The 25,017-nt window shown below is 44.0% G+C and overlaps 2 protein-coding genes across 5 annotated transcripts in view; one reads left to right on the top strand and one right to left on the bottom strand.

The window, feature by feature from the left end:
- The window catches only part of LOC311524787 (coagulation factor XIII B chain-like), a 46,806-nt gene extending 38,663 nt beyond the window's left edge, over positions 1 to 8,143 (top strand). For 2 of the 3 annotated variants that reach the window (XM_084636291.1, XM_084636289.1), the window contains 3 exons: positions 202 to 384; positions 777 to 987; positions 7,432 to 8,142. In XM_084636291.1, the coding sequence (XP_084492417.1) occupies positions 202 to 384; positions 777 to 987; positions 7,432 to 7,435 (398 nt within the window). In that variant the 3' untranslated portion in view covers positions 7,436 to 8,142. Of the gene's footprint in view, positions 1 to 201; positions 385 to 776; positions 988 to 7,431 lie in introns of all 3 variants that reach the window. The other variant, XM_084636290.1, reaches the window with a different exon arrangement.
- Positions 8,144 to 8,271: 128 nt separating this feature from the next.
- Positions 8,272 to 25,017, bottom strand: part of LOC311524817 (complement factor H-related protein 2-like) — a 30,152-nt gene continuing 13,406 nt past the window's right edge. For both annotated transcript variants that reach the window (XM_084636342.1, XM_084636341.1), the window contains 5 exons: positions 20,123 to 20,275; positions 18,464 to 18,640; positions 17,577 to 17,765; positions 15,235 to 15,417; positions 8,272 to 10,302 (listed from right to left, as the gene is read on the bottom strand). In XM_084636342.1, coding sequence (XP_084492468.1) covers positions 10,109 to 10,302; positions 15,235 to 15,417; positions 17,577 to 17,765; positions 18,464 to 18,640; positions 20,123 to 20,275 — 896 coding nt within the window. In that variant the 3' untranslated portion in view covers positions 8,272 to 10,108. The remainder of the gene's footprint in view (positions 10,303 to 15,234; positions 15,418 to 17,576; positions 17,766 to 18,463; positions 18,641 to 20,122; positions 20,276 to 25,017) is intronic.

Here is a 25,017-nt window from a genome sequence, read left to right as displayed (position 1 = left end):
TTCCTGGGGGGTAGGGATGCCTTCAGAAGGGGGGTGAGACTTGTCTTTCTAAACACTTGGAGCCCAAAGATTTGCTGAGAATCCCAGCTCCAGAATTTAAGTGCATACAAAGTAAGAAGTTCTTGTAAGGTGCCAGATTCTCCTCTAAGACACACTGTATGTCTCTTTGTTAAAGTTTTTGACACTATTTATTTTATGTAGATCCCAAAGAAAAATGTGGCTCCCCCCCTATTATTAAGAATGGAGATGTTATTGACCCACGACTGACAGAATATGAGAGTGATTCTTCAGTTGAATATACTTGCTTTGATCATCATTTTTTGCAAGGGTCCAATAGAGTCTATTGTTCCAAAGGTCAATGGACTACCCCACCAGATTGCATAGGTATGTAAGATGTGCTTTTGTTTAAAAAAAAAAAATAAAAAGTGACTCAATGATTCAACTTTTGTTTCAGGTTTTAATTATTAATTTCCCGTATTCAAATTAAGTTCTCAATCTGAGCAATTTTGATAGATGTGAAGCCTCTGGGCTTTGGTAGATCTGGGGAAACCTGCAGTTGTTTATCCTGTTTTCCTAAGCCTATAAGAATTGGAGTATGTATGCAACATCCAAAAGTACTATCATCTGATATTTGTCTAATACATAGAAGGGAGGAAGGTGTTTGTGTCTAATTTTAATATACTAGCTATAGCCAAATAATGCAGTCTTATATATTAATATTAACCTGTATATTAAGTTATAAAGGAGATTAACTATGCATCTTTTTTGTGTTTAAGAACCATGCACTTTATCGAAGGATGTAATGGACAAAAATAACTTAATACTGAGATGGAGTTTTGATGACAAATCTTATTTTTTCCATGGGGACTACATTGAATTTCTATGTAAAGAGAATCATTATGGAGCACCATCAACCTCAGAGTTTGATTTTAGAGTAGAGTGTAGCAGAGGACAGCTGACATATCCAAGATGTGTTGAGAGAGGAAGGTAAGGCTAAGGCAGTATTTAATTTGAAATTTGTACATGCATATGTATAATATTTTAATTTCCATTTATGGGCTACCATTTCCAAGATGATTAACCAGCACTAATACTGATTCTCAACCAAACTATGGCTCTGATATAGTTACATGTGGCTTGTATATTTATGTGCATTTCACATATGGCTTCTATGAGTCACATAGTTTTGTGGTTGGTCCTTTTTTGTGGGTTGGAGAGGGAGCAACAGAAGTAGTTGTTATAGAATCTCTGAAAAAAATTAAATATCTTCCTGTGTGACGTGAGTTGAAACTGTTTGGTCTAGTGGTTAGAACCAACGGCCTAAGAACCAGAAAGATGTTGACTGTAGTTTTCTGATGGCTGAATCAAAAGTATTAAATGGCAGGAGTTCTTATACTAGGAGTTGCAACCTCTAGATGGGTGGCACCAGTCTGGCTCGAAAGTTGTGGTGAAACTATACGATCACAGTTGCCATTGGACACAGAAAGCAAACAAAGGAGAAGTTCTTTGAGTGATTGCTCATGTGCATTCCACACAAGGTGTGCGTGCTTGCCATGTGCCCCGGTGCAGGAAGTTTTTCCCCTAGCAGTACCCATAGGGGAGCACCCCTAGCAACCCCTGGAGTGGTGCCTCTATGGCACAGTGTAAGGGGTGCTGCGTGCTCCCCCCACCCTCAGTTGCTTCTTGCCAGCAGTGAAGGTGCATTGGAACTGCTCTGCTCCAGCTTGGCTGCAGCTTTCCTCTTGAACTCTTGTTCGTTCAGTTAGTAGTACCTGTAGTTAAAGTAGTTTAGTGCACCCAGATCAGGGCATGCCCCATGCCCTGGGCTTTAAGTCATGCAACACTTGCAGGCGGCCGATGCCAGTGAGTTATCCTCATGCAGACTGTTTACACTGTCTGGGGGAAACCCATCTCAGCGATCGCGGCAAGATTTGCAGGTCCTTCAAGCCTCAGACCAAGAAAGAATGGGACATTTGGCTCCAAGCCATTCTGATGGAGTCGGCGTTGACCCCTACGCTGGTGCGCCGCTCCGAGTTGGCACCGAGTACTGCGGTGTTGGTATGTGGCGACCCTTCGGTGCCTTCCACCAGTCGGCACCGCTCCTTGTCCGTGGGGCATGCCAAAAAGGCTAAGAAGAGGTCTTCTCCTCCGAGACACCGGAGCAAGACTGGGGGAGAGATTAGACCCAAGTTGGGCAGTTCTCAATCCCCATCAGCCTCCAGGCCTCCGACTCAGGTTAAGCGGAGCAGTCCGGTCCACTTGGCACTAACCTCCCCGGATGTCCAGGTGCCCTCCACGCCAGAGGCCCTGCAAGTGGCCCGGGACATTATGTCTCTGCCCGTAGCAGGGGCACCACCACCATTGGCTTCCCGGTCCAGAGGCAAGTCGCTGCTTGGATCTCCGCAGTCACCGTCTGGTCGGTACTGTTTGCAGTCTAGGGAATGTTCCTGATGCCTTTGGCCGCTCAGCGACCACCTGTGTGCAGTCTGCGCCGGTCCCCATTCACCCCACCAGGTTGTCTGGCTGGGTTCCAACTGGCAGGAGTTCCAGGCACTGCTCCGACTCGAGGGAACATAGAGGTCCTGGTCTCCGAGAGGCTACCGTAGCCCATTGCACTACGGGCATCGATGCCGTTCCCGTTCTTTGTCTCACTCTAGGACCCCACCACAGCACCACTCCTGTGGTCCCAGGCGTCGATCACCGGCACCTCACTGTCGCAAATCCTCCCGTCAGAGCCAGTAGCGGAGCAGCTGCTACTGGCGGTACTCCTGCTCCTCCACACCAGGATCATGGTCTCATGATCGCACCATTCCTGATGCCACCGCTCCTCCCAGTCCTGGGACAGTGGCAGGTCGTATGCCAGCCCGGTCTCCCTTCGTAGTCGTCAGTCAATGGGACGGGCTAGTCAGGCTGAACAGCTTGCTCCGCTGGTGCCACAGCAGGTGCTGTGGCACCGGGCTCCTTGGCTGGCACCAGGGTACCAGTGGGCCCTGTGGCCCATGGTGCAGCCCCCAATGGTGGCTCACTTGGTGGCCGGAGCCTTAGAGAGAGCCTTAACCATCGGTCTCCCTCTCTCAGCCTCCCAGAAAGGAATCGGTGGGGCTTTCATCTCCGGTTCTGCGCCCAGAGGGCGACCAAGTGGTAGGACCTCTGGTATTGGGGGGTATGCAGAGTACCACACCCCCATTCTCATCCTCCCCTGATGAGGCAATTACGCCCCCTCCTCCACCTGTTCTGCAGGAGGACTATAAGGCCCACCAGGAACTGTTGAAAAGGGTGGCTTCGAGCCTCAACCTTCAAGCCGAGGAGGTGGAGGAACCCTCGGACTCCCTTTTCAGTGTCCTCTCAGCCTCGGTACTGGGCAGGGTGGCCCTCCACTCCACGAAGGGGTGGCAAAAATTTCAATCGCCTTGTGGCAAACCCCAGCTTCCTTGCCCCCAGCTCTAAGAGGGCAGAACACAAGTACTTTGTGCCTGCCAAGGGGCATGAATGTACACCCACAATGACCCCAGCTCTCTAGTGGTAGAGTCTGTCAACCACAGGGAGAGGCAGGGTGTCAAGGTTCCTCCCCCACTCTGAACTCTAGGGTATAGATGCGGGGACCTGCATGAAAACCTCCTAAGCTTACTTTTACCAGCTTAGGTTAAAACTTCCCCAAGGTACAAATTAATTTTATCCTTTGTCCTTGGAATATCCACTGCCACCACCAAACTCTAACTGGGTTTACTGGGAAACGTAGTTTGGACACGTCTTTCCCCCAAAAATCGTCCCAACCCTTGCACCCCACTTCCTGGGAAAGGTTAGTTAAAAATCCTCACCAATTTGCATAGGTGACCACAGACCCAAACCCTTGGATCTGAGAACAATGAAAAAAGCATTCAGTTTCCTTACAAGAAGATTTTTAATAGAAATAGAAGTGGTCGCGGCTGACCTTGAATGTCTGTGGTGGCAGCCTACCTCAGACGTTATGGGGTTCAGATCTTCCCCATCTCAACGACTGGCTGGTCAAGGGCAGCTCCAGGTTGCAGGTGCGGGATTATGTGGTATTCCTCCTGTCCACATGCACCACCCTGGGCCTGTTGGTAAACGACACCAAGTCCACGTTAGTCCTGGTGCAGCGCATAAAGTTTATCGGGGCAGTCCTGGATGCGACATCAGTCAGGGCCTCCCTCCCATCAGAAAGATTCGAGACCCTGACAGGGCTCATCAACACAGTCACAAGGTTCCCCGTGACTACCGCCAGAGTGTGCCTCCAGCTCCTGGGTTACATGTCAGCATGCACATATGTGGTTTGCCATGCCAGGCTCAGGATGAGGCCCCTCCAGCTCTGGTTGGCCTTGGTGTTCTCCCAGTCCAGAGACAGGATGGACAAGGTCCTCACTGTGCCTGAACCAGTGATCACCTCCCTATAATGGTGGTCCTCCCCGGGGAATGTGCCCCATGGGGTCCCATTCAGGGGCAGGCCCTCATCGGTGGAGCTGGTGTCCAACGCGTTGGACCTGGGGTGGGGAGCCTATGTGGGGAACGTTCAGACCCAAGGTCTGTGGTCCGTGCAGGACTTTGCCCTGCATGTAAACGTTAAGGAGCTCAGGGCGGTCCAGCTGGCATGCATGGCCTTCTGCTCACACCTGGATAGCAGAGTGGTCAGGGTTCTCACGGACAACATGGCCTTGATGTTTCACATCAACAGGCAAGGCGGGGCCTGCTCCTCTGCTTTCTGCCAGGAAGCCCTCAGGCTGTGGGACTTTCGTATAGCCCACAGTATTTGCCTGCAAGCCCACCACTTATCAGGTGCCTGGAACTCACGGGCGGATCACCTGAGCCAAGAATTCTCCTCTCAGCATGCGTGGTCACTACACCCAAAGGTGAACAGGATTTTCCAAGAGTGGGGAACTTCCCAAGTGGACCTGTTCGTGACTTGGCAGAACTGCCAGTGTCCCCACGTCTGCTCCAGGGACCTGCTCTCCCAGGACCAGGGCCACTTCCTCCACCACAACCTAGCGGCACCACACCTCAAGGCATGGCTGCTCAATGGTTAGGCCAGGAGGAAAGGACATGCTCGGAAGGGGCTCAGTGCGTCCTCCTGGAAAGCAGACGGCCCTCTATGTGCCAGGCCTACCTGGTGAAGTGGTCTCAGTTTTCTTGGTGGGCAGACAACTGGGGTGTTTTGCCTGTGGTTACTCTGACCCAACTCATTTTAGACTACCTCTTTCACCTTAGAGCCCAAGGCCTAGTGCCCTCGTCCGTCAAGGTGCACTTGGCAGCCATATTGGCCTTCCACCCACCGGTGCAGGGGCACACAGTATTCTCCCATGCTATGACTGGCCGATTGCTTAAGGGATTGGTTCGTCTCTTCCCGTACGTTAGGCCCCCAGTCCCACTGTGGGACCTGAACTTGGTGCTGGCCCAGTTGATAGGTCCCCTGTTTGAGCCTCTAGCTACGTGCTCCTGGTCGCACCTCTCGTGGAAGGTAGCCTTCCTGGTGGCGATCAGTGCGTCCAGTGAGGTGCGCCGCCTCCACATGCTGGATGTGAGACGGGCTCTGGCCTTTTACCTGGAGCAGACTAAGCTGTTCAGGAAGTCCTTGCAGCTGTTCATCGCCTCGGCCGAACGCATGAGAGGTCGGCCGATCTCCACTCAGCGGCTCTCCAATTGGATCACTTTGTGTATTTGTACCTGTTATGACCTGGCGGGAATTCCCCCGCTGCTGATTTGTGAGGGCACACTTGACTAGGGTGCAAACCTTGTCGGCTTCCTTTTTAGCCCATGTTCCCGTTCAGGACATTTGTAGGGCTGCCACATGGTCTTTGGTTCACACGTTCACCTAGAATTATGCGATTGTCTCCCAAACCAGGAAGGATTCTGGGTTCAGCAGGGCAGTACTGCGTCCCAAGAGTTGTGAACTCCTATCCACCTCCAACAGATATAGCTTGGAATCACCTACTCTGGAATGCACATGAGCAATCACTTGAAGAAGAAAAGACAGTTACCTTTTCCTTAACTGGTATTCTTTGAAATGTATTGTTCATGTCCATTCCATATCCTGCCCTCCTTCCCCTTTGTTGGAGTTGTCTGGCAAGAAGGAACTGAGGGTGCAGGGAGTGTGCAGCTTCCCTTATACCACGCCATAGAGGTGTCACTAGGGGCGCTCCGGGGAAAAACTTCCGGCTCCGGTGCATGTGGTGAGCACGCACACCTATTGTGGAATGGACATGAACAACACATCTTGAACACCAGTTACGGAAAAGGTAATGGTCTTCCCTTCCCTCCTACATGCCTGTGCGATGGTGTGTTCCAGGAAAACTCTGCTCAAGCATAGTTGGGAGTCAGTTGCATTTTCCCCAATTGAATGTAGTGCAGCAGCAAATTAATGATGCTTTTCTGTAGCAGTGTGGCTGCAGAGAGGAGGAGGCAGCTCCAATCCCAATTCAGTAGTTCCTGCTACCACATCCAACAACCCCCACCCCATAAAACAATCCAACACCACCTCTTGCTGCCAAAACCAGCTTCAATTTCTTACCATGACTCAAAGGATTGTGGAACTGGGACCATGACAAGATGTCCTGCATGGAGAAAATTTGAGAATGCCTGGTCTAAATAATGGATGCCTTCAAATGATTGTGTGTTTTTGCTAACCTATTTTTGGATAGCTTCCTGATTCTGATCCCTAGAGAGCCACTGATTCCGTGACCTTGGGCAAGTCAGTTGGTCATCTTTATGTATCAAGAATGGTCACTTCCTCAAAGACTCTGCACTGTGGAGACCTTCTGTCTAGCAGAGGACAGCTACAGGTTCTGGTGTCCACTTCCACTGGAGTGGGAATATCAGGGAGCAAAGTGAAGTGCCTTCTTGCCCCACAAACCTTCAATTTTTAGGACTGAATGCATTGCTTTGGCAGCAATGTCAGATTGGGCAGTGAGACTCCCAGTCTAGGACCCATACAATAAACTCCTTGTGTTGCGACAGGTTGTTGTAATACTAGACAAGTGGTCAGGTCAAGCAGAACCTTCATGAAAACTGCATGTGGCATCTGAGTTGAGCTATACTGCTGGTTATAGGTATTCCATATTAGGATTATTTCAGTGATGGATCTCAAATTACTGCTTCTCTCCCTGCCGCATTTTTCATGCACTATGGAGCATTATATATAACTGCCTCAGTTAGAATGGAAATAAAATGATCACATAGGATTTGCGGGAAAACCATTCCTAATAGAATACTAGATAAAGAATAAATAAAACAAAGTGTGATGTAGCATCATTTTATTTAAAGTTAGATACATAAGAACTGACATTCATGTCAGATGTCATTTTGGTGGACTTTTGCTTTGCCATTGTTGACACTATTCTCTCCACCTTCTACAGAACTGTGCTCAAAGATCTGTGAACTTCATATTGTAAAGAATAACAGCAGCTATGTTTGCTTTTATAGGTAAGACGTCAACAGCACTGATGCTTCAAGGGATGTGAGACAGGCCACATTTTATTTAGAAATCCAATAAAATGTTACTAAACTATTTTTAAAGACAAAGTGTTTGACCTTGTAGCCCACTTAAAACTTAAGAAACATGTATTTACACTGGATATTTTTTGGTTTTATGAACCTTAAATAAAAAGTCGTCATGCAAAAAGCTTTATTTTGTCTATTGATCTTCTTTTGGTAATTCAGACCATTTTCAGTTCCCTAGAACTGTCCTTAATATAATGCATAGACCATCTATGCATAGACTTTCTATGCAAGATTTCTCATAACATTTGAGCATTGGACTGTCCCCTAAACTGTTCATGGAGATCATGTAGCTGGGGTTTGAACCCAACACTTAAGATTTGGGGGAAATCTGAAGAAATTAGAATTTTTGCCACAAATCCATTAAATGTGTTAGAATAAAAATGTTTAAAAATACTTTATAGAAGCTCCCGTGGCCTTCCCTTTGTTATCTTATCCTCCCCCAAATCCTAGCTTTCTGCAATTGTTGCTGAGACTTTTCTGTAAGTGATCTCCTTAATAAGAACCGTCCAGTATTGCAGCACCACTTTTCTGAGTGCTGTATTTATAAAGGAAAGCATAGGTTATCAAAAGAGATTATGGCACCTCAAGTATGGAGTTGATGGGAAAAACAGTGAGCAATAGGTGGGTTCTATGAGAAAATTTCAACATTGTCAAAAACAGGTTTTCAGCCAAAAAATTCAGTTTTTCTAAAGAAAAATCCATTTTGGGGGAGAAGTATATATTTTTTATGAAAAAATTAATGTAAAAAAAAAAGCTGATAGACAATATGCCCTATTCTACTAACCTTTTTTCAGATGAGATCAAGGCATTGCTTTGTAAAGTGAGAAATGTTAATGAAGGAAATACAGCAGAGAGAGAAAATCATTTAATTGAATGCAATGTATTTGGAGTTGTCCTCAAACATATGTCATATTCCAGTCTTTCCTCCCCACCATATTGTATAGGTGGTTAACAGATATATAAAATGATTACTGTTCATTAATATAATAATGTAGGAAACAATAGTAGGACCTGAATAAAAGAGGTGACAGCCATTTCTAATAATTGAGTTTGTGATTTATCAAGCAGTGTACACTTCACAGTTGTGAATTTGCTGTACATCCTGTAACCATTTGTTTTCGGTAGAGATTAGCGTAAGCCTAAAACCTCAGATCTAAACTCCAGGGACATTCAGCTTTGGATCTGAAGGTTGAGATTCTCATCTATCATTTGAGCTGGGGCTTTAAGAACGTAAAATGTCATGAGAGTGACAACACAGCTTTAGTAATGTCTACAAGATGTGTCCTCTAGTTATTGTTCACTCTGTTAAAGCTCTATTCTTAGAGAGAAGAATCATTTTCCTGAGCCACTAGGTACCACAATATAGGTATGATGAGAGACAATTTTGGTCTATTTGTGCTTCTTGACTGGGAAGGCATAGGTAAGTGTGAATTCAGTGTATATTTGGCAGCTAGGATACTCTGACCATTTGAACAGCTGCTTAATGCATTCTCTCATGTAAGGTTTGTTTGCTTTCTTGCTTGCCAGGTTTGGTGTATGTAGCATATGAAGCCTGAAGTGGATGGGCCAGTGGCAGTATGAGTGGGTTTTATATAATTCTGGTGAAGTGAGAATCTGCCTCAAGCAACAGAAGTGGGTAATGTTTTTGATAAAATTGGGGAGGGGGTCCATTTCAGAATGGCCATCATTCCTTCTGAGGAATATGGGAGATCACTGTTGGAAACTAAGCAGGGTTCAGAAGATACCAGTGAATGTATGAGAGGACAGAAAGCATGTTCTTTAAAGGTGACCTGCAATTTAAAAAAAAATTAGGTTATGCCCCCTTTTGTTTCTTTATAAAGTAGCAAGAAGGCCTGAAAGGACTCTTCTTGTTTACAAAGTTTTTGAATAGCTTTTTTTTCTACTTTAGAAATACCAGGCATATGGACTTCCCTGGTTTAGCCGGAGGACCACTGCGAGGTCTCAGAGCATGTTTATTGTACACTCTAACATACTTAATTGTAGGGGCATGAGATCTTGGTAACTGAAATTAAACTGTAATTCTTTGTGTTTTGTTTTTAACTATCTGACTAAAAATCACATCCTGTCTTATTTGCTTAATTTTCACTCTTTATTCTTGTGATGTCACAATTACGCTCATTCTCCAGTCATCTTAGTCTTTCATTCTAAACTAGGTCTCAATTTCTAGTGCAATATGCTAGGATGGGGAGAAAAAAATCCCACCTTTTAGGCTGCCATTAGCCAACATAAAGAAGCAAGAAAGAGCACAAACCCCAATTTTCATTCTAAAAGGCCTCTGGAATTTTATATTCTTTTGTTTGATCTCTGTGAGGATTGCTTATGTCTTCTATCATCTTGGCTGATTATTTCTGGAGGCATTACTCCTAAAAAGGTGCACACCCAACAGTGTTGCTATAGCATTGGTTAACATGAATTAGTTGTTGCTATTATACAATTCCTGGAGCGACTGCTATCTGGTTGTAGTTCTAGTTTGAATGATAAAACCCTGGGGATCTGTTTCAGAGGGACCACTGATAAGCATAATAATAAAGAGTACTTGCCATTCACATGTGGTGAAGTCTCCTACATTCACCCATCTCTAAGTGCATTGGGGATAAGGTATTTGGCCCACATTGCACTGCACTCTATAATTATTTGAAGAGTTCGGCAATAAACTGGATCTACACTTAAACTCTACAAAATCTCCATGTGACACATAGAGTTTTTGAGCTGAAGCCCACTTCAGATCTATGTTGTGTGATCTCATATCTTCTTGTGTGATAACACATGGCTCTGTAACAACAACAGAAATATTATTAGAATGTTATAGAAATCCAAATGGGAAAATCCTATAGTGAAATTGAAGGAGATCTCATGATAAAATAATTAAGGGCCATTGTGCCCTCTGTGACTCTCATTGAAGCTCGTTGGCTTCAATATGTGATGTAAATGTGATTCCAAGTAGGGAACTTTAGTCCTAGGAGAAAGCAAACAGTTTTTTCCACTTTCTGAAAGTCACTTACTACAGATGATTAGTGTTACCTGAATCTGAATTTAATGGGTAATGTCACTGTTTTTAGACTATTTGCAAGAAGAGTGCAGCATTCCTTTTAGTGATGAAGCAGTAAGACAATAAAAGCATGAAACTAATGGAATGTTTTCTATCTACAATTAAGTGCCTTTGCCTAGCATAAAATAGAAATTAGGAACTATTCCAAATAAAATGTATTTGAAAAAAGTGAAAAGAAAAGGAGTACTTGTGGCACCTTAGAGACTAACCAATTTATTTGAGCATAAGCTTCTGTGAGCTACAGCTCACTTCATCGGATGCATACTGTGGAAAGTGTAGAAGATCTTTTATACACACAAAGCATGAAAAAATACCTCCCCCCACCCCAATTTCCTGCTGGCAATAGCTTATCTAAAGTGATCACTCTCCTTACAATGTGTGAGATAATCAAGTTGGGCCATTACCAGCACAAATACAGGTTTTCTCACCCTCTGCCCCCCACACAAACCCACTCTCCTGCTGGTAATAGCTTATCTAAAGTGACCACTCTCCTTACAATGTGTATGATAATCAAGGTGGGCCATTTCCAGCACAAATCCAGGGTTTAACAAGAATGTCGGGGGGGGGGGGGTGTTAGGAAAGAACAAGGGGAAATAGGTTACCTTGCATAATGACTTAGCCACTCCCAGTCTCTATTCAAGCCTAAGTTAATTGTATCCAATTTGCAAATGAATTCCAATTCAACAGTTTCTCGCTGGAGTCTGGATTTGAAGGTTTTTTTGTTGAAGAATTGCAACTTTCATGTCTGTAATCGTGTGACCAGAGAGATTGAAGTGTTCTCTGACTGGTTTATGAATGTTATAATTCTTGACATCTGATTTGTGTCCATTTATTCTTTTACGTAGAGACTGTCCAGTTTGATCAATGTACATGGCAGAGGGGCATGGCTGGCACATGATGGCATATATCACATTGGTGGATGTGCAGGTGAACGAGCCTCTGATAGTGTGGCTGATGTTATTAGGCCCTGTGATGGTGTCCCCTGAATAGATATGTGGGCACAGTTGGCAACGGGCTTTGTTGCAAGGATAGGTTCCTGGGTTAGTGGTTCTGTTGTGTGGTATGTGGTTGCTGGTGAGTATTTGCTTCAAGTTGGGGGCCTGTCTGTAGGCAAGGACTGGCCTGTCTCCCAAGATTTGTGAGAGTGTTGGGTCGTCCTTCAGGATAGGTTGTAGATCCTTAATAATGCGTTGGAGGGGTTTTAGTTGGGGGCTGAAGGCGACTGCTAGTGGCGTTCTGTTATTTTCTTTGTTAGGTCTGTCCTGTAGTAGGTGACTTCTGGGAACTCTTCTGGCTCTATCAATCTGTTTCTTCACTTCCGCAGGTGGGTATTGTAGTTGTAAGAATGCTTGATAGAGATCTTGTAGGTGTTTGTCTCTGTCTGAGGGGTTGGAGCAAATGCAGTTGTATCATAGAGCTTGGCTGTAGACAATGGATTGTGTGGTGTGGTCAGGGTGAAAGCTGGAGGCATGTAGGTAGGAATAGCGGTCAGTAGGTTTCCGGTATAGGGTGGTGTTTATGTGACCATCGTTTATTAGCACTGTAGTGTCCAGGAAGTGGATCTCTTGTGTGGACTGGACCAGGCTGAGGTTGATGGTGGGATGGAAATTATTGAAATCATGGTGGAATTCCTCAAGGGCTTCTTTTCTGTGGGTCCAGATGATTAAGATGTTATCAATATAGCGCAATTAGAGTAGGGGTGTTAGGGGACGAGAGCTGAGGAAGCGTTGTTCTAAGTCAGCCATAAAAATGTTGGCATACTGTGCGGCCATGCGGGTACCCATAGCAGTGCCGCTGATCTGAAGGTATACATTGTCCCCAAATGTAAAATAGTTATGGGTAAGGACAAAGTCACAAAGTTCAGCCACCAGGTTAGCCGTGACATTATCGGGGATAGTGTTCTTGACGGCTTGTAGTCCATCTTTGTGTGGAATGTTGGTGTAGAGGGCTTGTACATCCATGGTGGCTAGGATGGTGTTATCAGGAAGATCACCGATGGATTGTAGTTTCCTCAGGATGTCAGTGGTGTCTCAAAGGTAGCTGGGAGTGCTGGTAGCGTAGGGCCTGAGGAGGCAGTCTACATAGCCAGACAATCCTGCTGTCAGGGTGCCAATGCCTGAGATGATGGGGCGCCCAGGATTTCCAGGTTTATGGATCTTGGGTAGTAGATAGAATATCCCAGGTCAGGGTTCCAGGGGTGTGTCTGTGCGGATTTGATCTTGTGCTTTTTCAGGGAGTTTTTTGAGCAAATGCTGTAGTTTCTTTTGGTAACTCTCAGTGGGATCAGAGGGTAATGGCTTGTAGAAAGTGGTGTTGGAGAGCTGCCGAGCAGCCTCTTGTTCATATTCTGACCTATTCATGATGACAACAGCACCTCCTTTGTCAGCATTTTTTAATAATGATGTCAGAGTTGTTTCTGAGGCTGTGGCTGGCATTGTGTTCCGCACGGCTGAGGTTATGGGGCAAGTGATGCTGCTTTTCCACAATTTCAGCCCGGGCATGTCAGCGGAAGCACTCTATGTAGAAGTCCAGTCTGCTGCTTGGACCTTTTGGAGGAGTCCACCTAGAATCCTTCTTTTTGTAGTGTTGGTAGGGAGGTCTCTGTGGATTAGTATGTTGTTCAGAGGTATGTTGGAAATATTCCTTGAGTTGGAGACGTTGAAAATAGGGTTCTAGGTCACCACAGAACTGTATCATGTTCGTGGGGGTGGAGGGGCAGAAGGAGAGGCCCCGAGATAGGACAGCCGCTTCTTCTTGTTAAACCCTGGATTTGTGCTGGAAATGGCCCACCTTGATTATCATACACATTGTAAGGAGAGTGATCACTTTAGATAAGCTATTGCCAGCAGGAGAGTGGGGTGGGGGGAGGTATCTTTTCATACTTTGTGTGTATAAAAGATCTTCTACACTTTCCACAGTATGCATCCGATGAAGTGAGCTGTAGCTCACGAAAGCTTATGCTCAAATAAATTGGTTAGCCTCTAAGGTGCCACAAGTACTCCTTTTCTTTTTGCGAATACAGACTAACACGGCTGTTACTCTGAAACTTGAAAAAGTGTTAACTAAACCAAGCTCTGAGGTAGGTAGAGTTTATTCAGGAGCTGTTCAGTGTCCTGTGAGATGTCAAGCCCATTCAACTGGGTTGTGGGCAGGCAGCTACAAGTGCTCTTCCCAGGTAGTGAGTGATGCTGTGATGCCTAATTTGAGGTAATTTAGGTGGCCCCTCTGTTGGACAGAGTCATGTGGAATCCACAGGGAGACGGAGGTGGTGGTGACAGGGAGGGGCATACGAGGGATGGTTTTGGGAAAGGGGCAAAATGAGGGAAGCTGCCAGTTTTACAAAAATGCAGATAATCACAAAAAATGTTGTTTTTTTCTTTTTTCCTGTACATGGCAGCCTTGAGAAGTGATAGGGAATTACACTGCTCCAAGGTGACAGGGTTGCTATATTCTAGAGGTTCCTCTATATCCTCAACCACCCTTTTTCCTGTCCCTCTTCCCAGCTCCCACTGATCCACCCTTGCCTTCCTACCCCCGCTGTGCTAGACTTCCACGCCTGCACTCCAACCACCATCACTAATCCCTCTTTCAGTCCCCACTGGCCCCTGATTCCCATCAATACCCTTGTCCCTACTGGCTCCGGTAGCATGCCAGCTACCTTGGGTATCCCCAGGCCCTCTTACTTCTCAGATTTGTGGCAAGTAAGTTCTTTCTTCCCCATTCCTACTCCCACTATGAGGGGAAATCAACAATTTTTTCTCACTGGTGGGAAGTATCACACATGGAGCTGCTGAAAACTTTGTAGCTACAGTTTACTCCACCTGCAGCACTATGATTGTAATACACCACTGGCTATGGAGGCAGCATGTAAACAGAGCAATAGCCCATTCCTTCATGATATCCTGATCCTTATTAACTCTGCTGGTATGAATTTGGCTTCTTATAGGAACTTTTTCCCCCAACGTACTGTTCCGAGGACTAGTCTTTTTCATTTGGCATAACCTAAAGTGGTCATTTTGTAACTGGCTGCTTCTTGCTACATCTTCATTCCTTCCAGTTTGTCAATGTTCTAAACTCCTTTTTCCCACCCTTAGTTATGAGGGGATGGCACATTCTCACAAGTGTATTTAAAAATACATTTTTATTCTTTTAAGCTTGCTTCATCATCCTGCTAGAACCATCACATCAACTACCAGATAGTCAGATGGGAATGTTAGTCTGGTTAGAATGGCAGCAGGACTCCTTCATGCTGGATTTTTGGCTATACAATGTTCTGGCTCTTTGCCGTAGGTAGGAGCAAATATGGTTTAATCCAATTAACTTCACTCTGTCCTTTCCTTTTTAGCTGATTTGTTAATCATAAAGCTAGTTTGAAAATTACCATTGAAACATTTTAAATGGAAAAGTGGGGAGATAAATTTGTAAACATTTTCATAGAAATATTTTCCCAGACTTTGACCAACTCTAGTTAACTATGCTGTTAAATCTACATGTCACTTAGTTTTTTTAAAAAAAAAGTCAATGCAATGACAGCTTTGAAAATAAATTTCAGCTTCATGAAAAAGAAATGACAAAATAGTAGCTAGGAGATCATGGTTTATAAAATTAAATTAGTTATAAATTAAAAACTTTTTACTCCTGAATATTTTTCTTACCTAAACAAACTGGTTCATTTGTCCAGATTCCATTGTAACAGTATGATTTCCTTTCTCCTTCTATTATATAATAATGCTGGCATCTGTATTCTACAGAAGAGCCAAATGCATACTCCTTTAGCGATAAAGTAGTTATGTCTCCGTTCTCAATAGTAGGTGGACGGCCACACTTTTCCCCAGTTCCTAAATGAAAATATCTGTAGTTATGATTTTGTACAGATACAAATGTTTTTGGCTTTGCTATTCTATATGTAGCATGCTGATGGCACCAGTACAGTAACTCCCCACTTAACATTGTAGTTATGTTCCTGAAAAATGCAACTTTAAGTGAAACTATGTTAAATGAATCCAATTTTCCCATAAGATTTAATGTAAATGCGGGTGAGGGTTAGGTTCCATGGAAATTGTTTTGGGGCAGACAAAAGGCATTATATACTGTACAGTACTGTGCTGTACTGTGGTTGGGAAGTGCCCCTGGCTTACCCCACACAGGCACAGCCCGCTGCAGGCAAGGACGCTAGGAAGCACCTTCGCAGGAGCAGTGGCAGCTTACCCAGAGAAGAACAGGCCCTGACTTTGCTGGGGGATGCTCCAGGCTCACCTCTTCCTGTCCCCGCTCCACTCCAGGCCTGCTCTTCCCACCCCATCTCCTCTCTGGAGTATGCTGCATCCCCGCTTCTCCCCTCTTCCCCCTCTGCCCTAAAAACCCCCAAACTCCTAAGCGCTGCCAAGCAACTGTTTGGTGACTCTTAGGACTTTCTGGGAGGGAGGAGGAGTGGAGATGCGGCCCTTCCCCGTTCCTCCCCCTCCCTCCCAGCACTTCCCCCACCGCCAAACAGCTGTTTGGCCGTGGGGGAAGTGCTGGGAAGGAGGTGGAGAAGAGGACCTTGTGCAATTCTCCTTTGTAAAGTTGCTGCTCTTCCACAAAATCTTGCATGCAGTGGACAGAGCAGGCAGCCAAACGACGTTATAAGGGAGCATTGCACAACTTTAAATGAGCATGTTCCCTAATTGAGCAGTGACCTAACTTTGAAACAACGGTAAGTGGAAGGACGTTAGGTGAGGAGTTACTGTATTCATCTGTCACAATGCTCTGAATTTTTTGGCTTTTCAGGCCTAATCCAGCTCTCACTGAAATCAATAGTTTAGTTATGGGGCAAGATCAAACTGGTATACATTTAAGCAAGGTCCTAAATGCTACTCTAACACACAGTTATACAACATCTATGGTCATAAGTTCCTTTATTTTGGAAATCATGGAATAAACTGCATTGAATTGGTCATTAATAAACATAATCTGCACTCTTAATCCTTTCAGTTTTGTGCACATAATCTACATGACTGGTTTAGTTCGCTGATCTAATTGATCCAGGATGATACCAGAAAATTCCTTCCTGCCTTGCAGTTACCTAAACTGCCAGTTTTACAAAAATGCATGTAACCACACAAAAAGTTTTTCTCCAGTATTTGGTGGCCTTGAGCAGGCATGAGAAGTGATTAAGGAATTACACTGTTCCAAGGTGCAAGGTTTGCTATATTCAGTCCTAGACAAGTAGTTCCCAGATCGCTTGGGCTATAATCCCATCTGAGCTCCTACAGGGCTTGGGTGAATCACATCTTTACACATGGAAACTTTGGATGAAACATCAGGATCTCACGGGAGGTCAAATGTTGCATTTGAGCTAAATTTCCATAGTAAACAAAGTATGTTGTTATGAGTCTGAACCCTGCTTGCCTGACACCGAACTTGTGTGAGGAATGGGACACCATGCACATGAGCCTGGCCTCTGGCAGGTAGCCTAAGATATTCAGGCTCTAGGATACTAAATCCCTGGCTATTTTCAAGTATGGCAAAACCCTCCCACCCTTCAAATGAAAGGATTGTCGGGAAAGTCCAGGTTGAAACTCCGCTTTAAGTAGGTTACTCCCTGGTAGAGAAGACCAAGGCATTTTCTATGGGTTTCAGACCTGGACTGTTGAATTAATGTTGAAACTCTCCCCCTACTTCTGTCTATTAAATAAAGCTTTTTGTCTCTGTAAAAGGAAACATATGTTTTTGAAAGAAGTGGGTTTTCTGCCCACGTTTACCTTTGTCAGTGTTTCACTGGACCAGCTTGGCTGGTGCCAGAGTTTTTAAAGCTATTTGCTTAATTAAATAGAAACATGAAAAGGGTGATTTTTTCAGGAAGTCCTGAATTACCAAGTCCCAAATAAATCTGAAAGGAAGACTGATTTGCTTAACTGTGCCCAGAACCAACATTAACCCACTACACGTATGCTCCCTTCCTTATTGCTCAAATGTATTTGAGGAAAAGAACTGATATAGAACTAAGTACATTTACCAGATATACAAGTTGGTAAATCCATGTGTCCATCTACACACTTGACGAAGTAGGGGATTTTAAGGTCAGAATGTTCACCACAAAGAAATTCCATTGTTTGGTCACTTTGAATCAATACTGTACGTCTTCGGCCATTGGACAGAAGCAATTTTTTTGTTTCCAGTTGTTGCCTTGTGATAATACATGGAGCTTTAAATAGAAAAGAGTTAGCAACGCACAAAAAGTAGATCAAAAGTCTATCTCCTCCCACGTTAACACAGTACTGCAGATTCCATACTACTAGAGACATCTTCCCTTTTTGTTTACCACACAGAGAATGAATGATGCTTAACAAAGAAAAAGTGGACTACTTTCAAAAGTTGTTAGATCAGGGAACTGTAAATCACAACTCCCATGTTCTAGTGCCACCTCGACTATTAATTTGCTGTGTGGTCTTGGCAAGTTCCTTAATTTCGTTGCCCCAGTTTCTCCATTCTTGTAATGGGGACAGTAACTTCCCATTGTTAAAGAATGTATGAAAGGTATTCTAATATAAAGTATTGTTAAGCAAAGCTAATAGGATACTGTTATCTACGCTTTCCATACCAGATAATCTGCCATTTACTATCTATCAATTAGATAGTCCTGTTCACTGATCAGTATTCAGCGCTATCTAAAATTAAATAGTGTATGATGCTTCAGCATGATCCTTTGATACCAGTGAAGTCAATGGGAATTTTGCCATTGCATTGTATGGGAGCAGGATCAGAAACTATGGGAGTGCTGGAAACATTAAGTAGCCACTCATAGAATAGTATCCATTATTAAATAATACTATGAGACAAGAGCGGGACATTATTCCCTACCTACTTTAGTCCAATGAATTAAGAACCAAAACATTATCCTACCCAAGCACTTTGGAGGAGGTGTCCATTTTTCTCCACTGCACGTTATCCTTTCAGGTCCCGCCAGAGTGTATCCTGGGTAGCATCTGTAGTGAACAACATCACCCTCCTGATATTCTGCTTTCTCCCCACTGACAATTTCTGCCAAATCGATGTCAGGTGGATGTGGACACACTTGAACTGCAACACACACATGTGTTAATCTATTACTGATGGGGGTCGAGGGGGAACCAAATTGAAGCAACAGTGTTGCATCAATTTTATGTGGTAAGTTCTTTGGGGTAAAAATTATTTCTTATGTTAAATGCTGTAGAATCACAATGAGGCTCTGATCTTGGCTGGGGTCTTTGTGGCTAGAACAAAACAAATAATAATTAATGGGGGATATTTCCATCATCAAAATTGATGAAAATAAAAGTCTGATGTGAGAACTTCATGAATGTTCGATCGGACTTGCGGAAACACTGCTCCTCTCATTTTCTGTGTTAGAACATTATTTTCGATGACGTACATCCATAGGAAGAAGCTCCAGTTAATTGACATAAGAAAAGAAGTAATATTGTTTGTTTGTAATTAATATCTTGATCTTAAAGTTGATACATCATTAAGTGATGAGAATAGGTGTAAGGGGATCTAAATACAAGTTTAAGCTAGGCTATGGTGATCTAATTTACACCACTGTACAACATTATCTTTGAATATGGGTCATATTCCTTATAAGCTTTCCACATCACCACATTTTCTTATATTTCTAAGGCCCGGATCTGGCACCATTACAGTCAGTGAGAGCTTTGACACTGACTTCATTGAGTACAGGATCAAGCTCTGAATGAATAGCAGATATATTTTACGGTATGAAGAATGCCTTCCTGCCTCTCTGTTTGGGATAATTGCTTAGAAAGGCAAGTCCTCCTCAGCACTCATGTTGATCCAGAACACCATTCTAGCCCTTTCCTTGGAGGAGGCAGAATAGCATTCCGGTATTTCTGATAATTGTAAAGTAAACCAATGATTATTCATGCTAAAATATCGGAATTTTCATTAGTGCGCTTTTTCAAAAATCCTGTATCACAACCCTACTAATTCCAGCTTTTTGCCAGCATCAGTTTATCAAAAAGACAAATGATAAATTGTCTACTTCATAAATATGTAATGCTGTCAGAAAAAGGGTGTCAAAGAGTGCGAAGGCCTGGCTTGTCCATACGTGAAGAAGTGGCTTGCAAAGCATCAATCTGCGGAAGACACAAAATCACTGAAAAAGATACCTGAAGAGGCAGCACAAGCAGCAAACTGATATCGTATTTGGGTAGACAATGAAGAATATGGTGTGCGTACATATAGCATCTTTCAGGTGTGCAATAAAAACGTACATTACTATTATAAGAGATTCTTGCTGTTGAAATTGTGTGTTCTGGCACTTCTTTTTTTTAGGATTCAAACTGTGGTTCTTCTTCATTTTAGGTACTGTGAGAAATTTTACCTGGTTTTGTATTACCAAACTTGAGAGTTTGGTATCTGTTTTAAGAACACATTACACTCCACATTATTTATACAACTGATTGATTGAAAAACCATCAAGTGTTTTAATAATCAAATAAACACAATGTGTCTGAGGGGAAAAAAGAACTAGCAGAAGTTAATCTTAAATGAAAGCTTTCTTACCAGTACATGTAGGTACTGGAGACCAGCCTTCAGAGGTACAGGTAGTTTCATTAATTCCATTTTCAGATTTATATCCATGATTACATTGAAAGGTTGTTTTTTCTTCAACTTTGTCCACTATTTTCCCATTTTCTATCCTTCCGCATTGTATTGCTGAACAACAACAGAGCAACATAACCAAAAAGACTATTGCAGATAATATACAGGAATTCATGGTGTACTGTATACAACATATTGTACTACCATAATAGTTAGCAATGCATTATTAGTAGAGCTAGTCAGTTTAGAAAAATAAATTTTTGACCTTTGTTTTCTCAAAAAGCACAAAATATTTTGTGAAAAAACTTGATTTTTATGACAAGTTTATTTGAAAATTTTTGAAATGTCAATGAAATTTTTTTTTGAAAACTTTAAGCATTTTTTGAACAGGGTAAAATTGTTTTTAAAGCACCTGGACTTTCTACAGTGACTTACGCACTCAGGACCCAGAGTCCCATTGGCTTTCAGTGGTAGTTAGGAGCCGAGGTGTCGAAGTCACTTTGAAATTGGGACTTAGGCTTTAACTCACATAGGTGTTTCTGAAAACATTACCCCAGATTCTCTAGATCTAATTAAGTCACTGACACAAACTCAAAGTTAATTATAGCTCATATGAAAGTACTGGAAACATGAGCAGACAAAAACTCTGTTGACACTTAAAATACACCTATTCTCAGGGTCCTTGATTAAAACATGGTCGTTCTCTAAACTGAGTACGAACATGGTTGCAATATACAGCATAAACTGGACATTATCTGTGTTTTGTAACTTTGGCTTGACTAAGTGAAGGCAAATTGAAAATTCTCACTAATGAGCAAATTCCTTTTTAAAACAGGAAGAGAATCCAAATGTAACTACCAAGTACATTAAATTATTAGAGTTTATGCAATGCTCCTGGAGACTATCTTTCTATATGTTTGTACAGTGCCTAGCATAACAAGCTCTGAACCTGAGTGGGGCTATTACAATACAAATAATAAACAATAATACTGATAAAGTGCAGAGAAGGAGCTCTCTTCTCTAAAATAGTTGCTTGATTTACTCAAGTTTTTTGAAGGATTAGGATTGAATCTGTTCAATAATGCTAGACGAGGTAATGCTGCACATTACCTGTAGTACTTAAAGGCAAACACAATGACAATAGTGCTCTGAAGTATGTTGTTTTTTCATTTAAAATCTATGGTTAAGATTTTTCAAATCTAGACAGGATTTTAGCCATAGAAACGTCCCATAAATTAATGGGAATGATGTAGCTAAATCCCCTCACTGGCTTTGAAAAATTTCATTCCATATTTTGTTTTGTTTAATCCCTTCTACAGTATCTTGCTGCCAACCTACTCACCAAAATATAGGTGCTACATTAGTTTTATTTTTATAATAGCACTATTTTGTCTAATTTTGAACATGTTTTTGGCTAATTTTTGTGCAGTCCTAATTTTTCTTTTAGACTGTGTTTGTGATATTATCAGTGTACACATATATTGCATTATCCCTAAAAGGTGACAAAACTAGTTAAGAAACTGTATGGCATAACAGTGTAAATGTAATGGAAAGTCGTACAAAGTGAAGTGTAATGATATTCAAAGAATCATATATGTACTGAGTGTGTATAATTTTCTGCTATCGTTACTGTATCAGTTTTGGTCACTCTGGAGCAGGTGTTGTGACAATTTGGAGAAGTGGGATGGATAATTTGAGTTCTGGTTGACGCTATGAAATTGTTATGAAGTTGCTGTATCAGAGAATGCTTCCATATGGATGTGGAATCCACCATTTGCTGACAAGGCTGTAAGCCGGGGCCGGCAAACTTTTTGGCCAGAGGGCCACATCTGGGTGAGGAAATTGCATGCAGGGCCAAGAATGTAGGGCAGGAGGATGGGGTGCGGGAGGGAGCATGGGGTGTCAGAGGGGGTGTGGTGTGCAGGAAGAGGCTCAGGACAAAGGGTTGGGGTAGAGAAGGGGTGCAAGGTGTACGAGGTGGCTCAGGGCAGGGGTGCAGGGAGGAGTGCGGGTGGGGGCCTCAGGGCAGGGGGTTGGGGTCCAGGAAGGGTTCTGGGTGCGGCCTCCTGCCCGGCGCTGCTTACCTTGAGCAGCTCTGGGGTGGCATCAGCGTGCACTGGGGCCAGGGCAGGCTCCCTGCCTGCCCTGGCCCCGCACCGCTCCCAGAAGGGGCGGGCACCACATCCCCGCAGGCTTTGGGGGAGGGGGATGCAGAGGACTCCGTGCACTGCCCTCGCCTGTGAGTACCTTCCCCGAAGCTCCCATTGGCTGCTGTCCCCCGTTACCAGCCAGTTATTCAAAAAGCAGCTTCCAGGGTGTATCATAGGGCCATTACAGATTCAGCCCAATCTTCTCTACATCTACAATTATAATTGATGTTAATGATGACCCTGAGGCCCTGCAAGATCTTGAAGTGCCTTCTGAATCATCAAAAATTAAATTATGTTCAGTATAGTTTTAGTATTAAGTGTATTTTTAGTGATCATAGAATCATAGAATATCAGAGTTGGAAGGGACCCCAGAAGGTCATCTAGTCCAACCCCCTGCTTGAAGAAGGACCAATTCCCAGTTAAATCATCCCAGCCAGGGCTTTGTCAAGCCTGACCTTAAAAACCTCTAAGGAAGGAGATTCTACCACCTCCCTAGGTAACGCATTCCAGTGTTTCACCACCCTCTTAGTGAAAAAGTTTTTCCTAATATCCAATCTAAACCTCCCCCACTGCAACTTGAGACCATTACTCCTCGTTCTGTCATCTGCTACCATTGAGAACAGTCTAGAGCCATCCTCTTTGGAACCCCCTTTCAGATAGTTGAAAGCAGCTATCAAATCCCCCCTCATTCTTTCTCTTCTGCAGGCTAAACAATCCCAGCTCCCTCAGCCTCTCCTCATAAGTCATGTGTTCTAGACCCCTAATCATTTTTGTTGCCCTTCGCTGGACTCTCTCCAATTTATCCACATCCTTCTTGAAGTGTGGGGCCCAAAACTGGACACTGTACTCCAGATGAGGCCTCACCAATGTCGAATAGAGGGGAACGATCATGTCCCTCGATCTGCTCGCTATGCCCCTACTTATACATCCCAAAATGCCATTGGCCTTCTTGGCAACAAGGGCACACTGCTGACTCATATCCAGCTTCTCATCCACTGTCACCCCTAGGTCCTTTTCCGCAGAACTGCTGCCTAGCCATTCGGTCCCTAGTCTGTAGCGGTGCATTGGATTCTTCCATCCTAAGTGCAGGACCCTGCACTTATCCTTATTGAACCTCATCAGATTTCTTTTGGCCCAATCCTCCAATTTGTCTAGGTCCTTCTGTATCCTATCCCTCCCCTCCAGCGTATCTACCACTCCTCCCAGTTTAGTATCATCCGCAAATTTGCTGAGAGTGCAATCCACACCATCCTCCAGATCATTTATGAAGATATTGAACAAAACCGGCCCCAGGACCGACCCTTGGGGCACTCCACTTGATACCGGCTGCCAACTAGACATGGAGCCATTGATCACTACCCCTTGAGCCCGACAATCTAGCCAGCTTTCTACCCACCTTATAGTGCATTCATCCAGCCCATACTTCCTTAACTTGCTGACAAGAATACTGTGGGAGACCGTGTCAAAAGCTTTGCTAAAGTCAAGAAACAATACATCCACTGCTTTCCCTTCATCCACAGAACCAGTAATCTCATCATAAAAGGCGATTAGATTAGTCAGGCATGACCTTCCCTTGGTGAATCCATGCTGGCTGTTCCTGATCACTTTCCTCTCCTTTAAGTGCTTCAGAATTGATTCCTTGAGGACCTGCTCCATGATTTTTCCAGGGACTGAGGTGAGGCTGACTGGCCTGTAGTTCCCAGGATCATCCTCCTTCCCTTTTTTAAAGATTGGCACTACATTAGCCTTTTTCCAGTCATCCGGGACTTCCCCGGTTCGCCACGAGTTTTCAAAGATAATGGCCAATGGCTCTGCAATCACAGCCGCCAATTCCTTCAGCACTCTCGGATGCAACTCGTCCGGCCCCATGGACTTGTGCACGTCCAGCTTTTCTAAATAGTCCCTAACCACCTCTATCTCCACAGAGGGCTGGCCATCTCTTCCCCATTTTGTGATGCCCAGCGCAGCAGTCTGGGAGCTGACCTTGTTAGTGAAAACAGAGGCAAAAAAAGCATTGAGTACATTAGCTTTTTCCACATCCTCTGTCACTAGGTTGCCTCCCTCATTCAGTAAGGGGCCCACACTTTCCTTGGCTTTCTTCTTGTTGCCAACATACCTGAAGAAACCCTTCTTGTTACTCTTAACATCTCTGGCTAGCTGCAGCTCCAGGTGCGATTTGGCCCTCCTGATATCATTCCTGCATGCCCGAGCAATATTTTTATACTCTTCCCTGGTCATATGTCCAACCTTCCACTTCTTGTGAGCTTCTTTTTTATGTTTAAGATCCGCTAGGATTTCACCATTAAGCCAAGCTGGTCGCCTGCCATATTTACTATTCTTTCGACTCATTGGAATGGCTTGTCCCTGTAACCTCAACAGGGATTCCTTGAAATACAGCCAGCTCTCCTGGACTCCTTTCCCCTTCAAGTTAGTCCGCCAGGGGATCCTGGCCATCCGTTCCCTGAGGGAGTCGAAGTCTGCTTTCCTGAAGTCCAGGGTCCGTATCCTGCTGCTTACCTTTCTTCCCTGCGTCAGGATCCTGAACTCAACCAACTCATGGTCACTGCCTCCTAGATTCCCATCCACTTTTGCTTCCCCCACTAATTCTACCCGGTTTGTGAGCAGCAGGTCAAGAAAAGCGCCCCCCCAGTTGGCTCCTCTAGCACTTGCGCCAGGAAATTGTCCCCTACACTTTCCAAAAACTTC

This window comes from Lepidochelys olivacea, assembly GCF_965140295.1.
Source record: "Lepidochelys olivacea isolate rLepOli2 genome assembly, chromosome: 8".
Taxonomy (NCBI): Eukaryota; Metazoa; Chordata; order Testudines; family Cheloniidae; genus Lepidochelys; species Lepidochelys olivacea.
The sequence above is the reverse complement of the archived record's forward strand: the minus strand, read 5'-3'. Positions and strand labels throughout refer to the sequence as shown.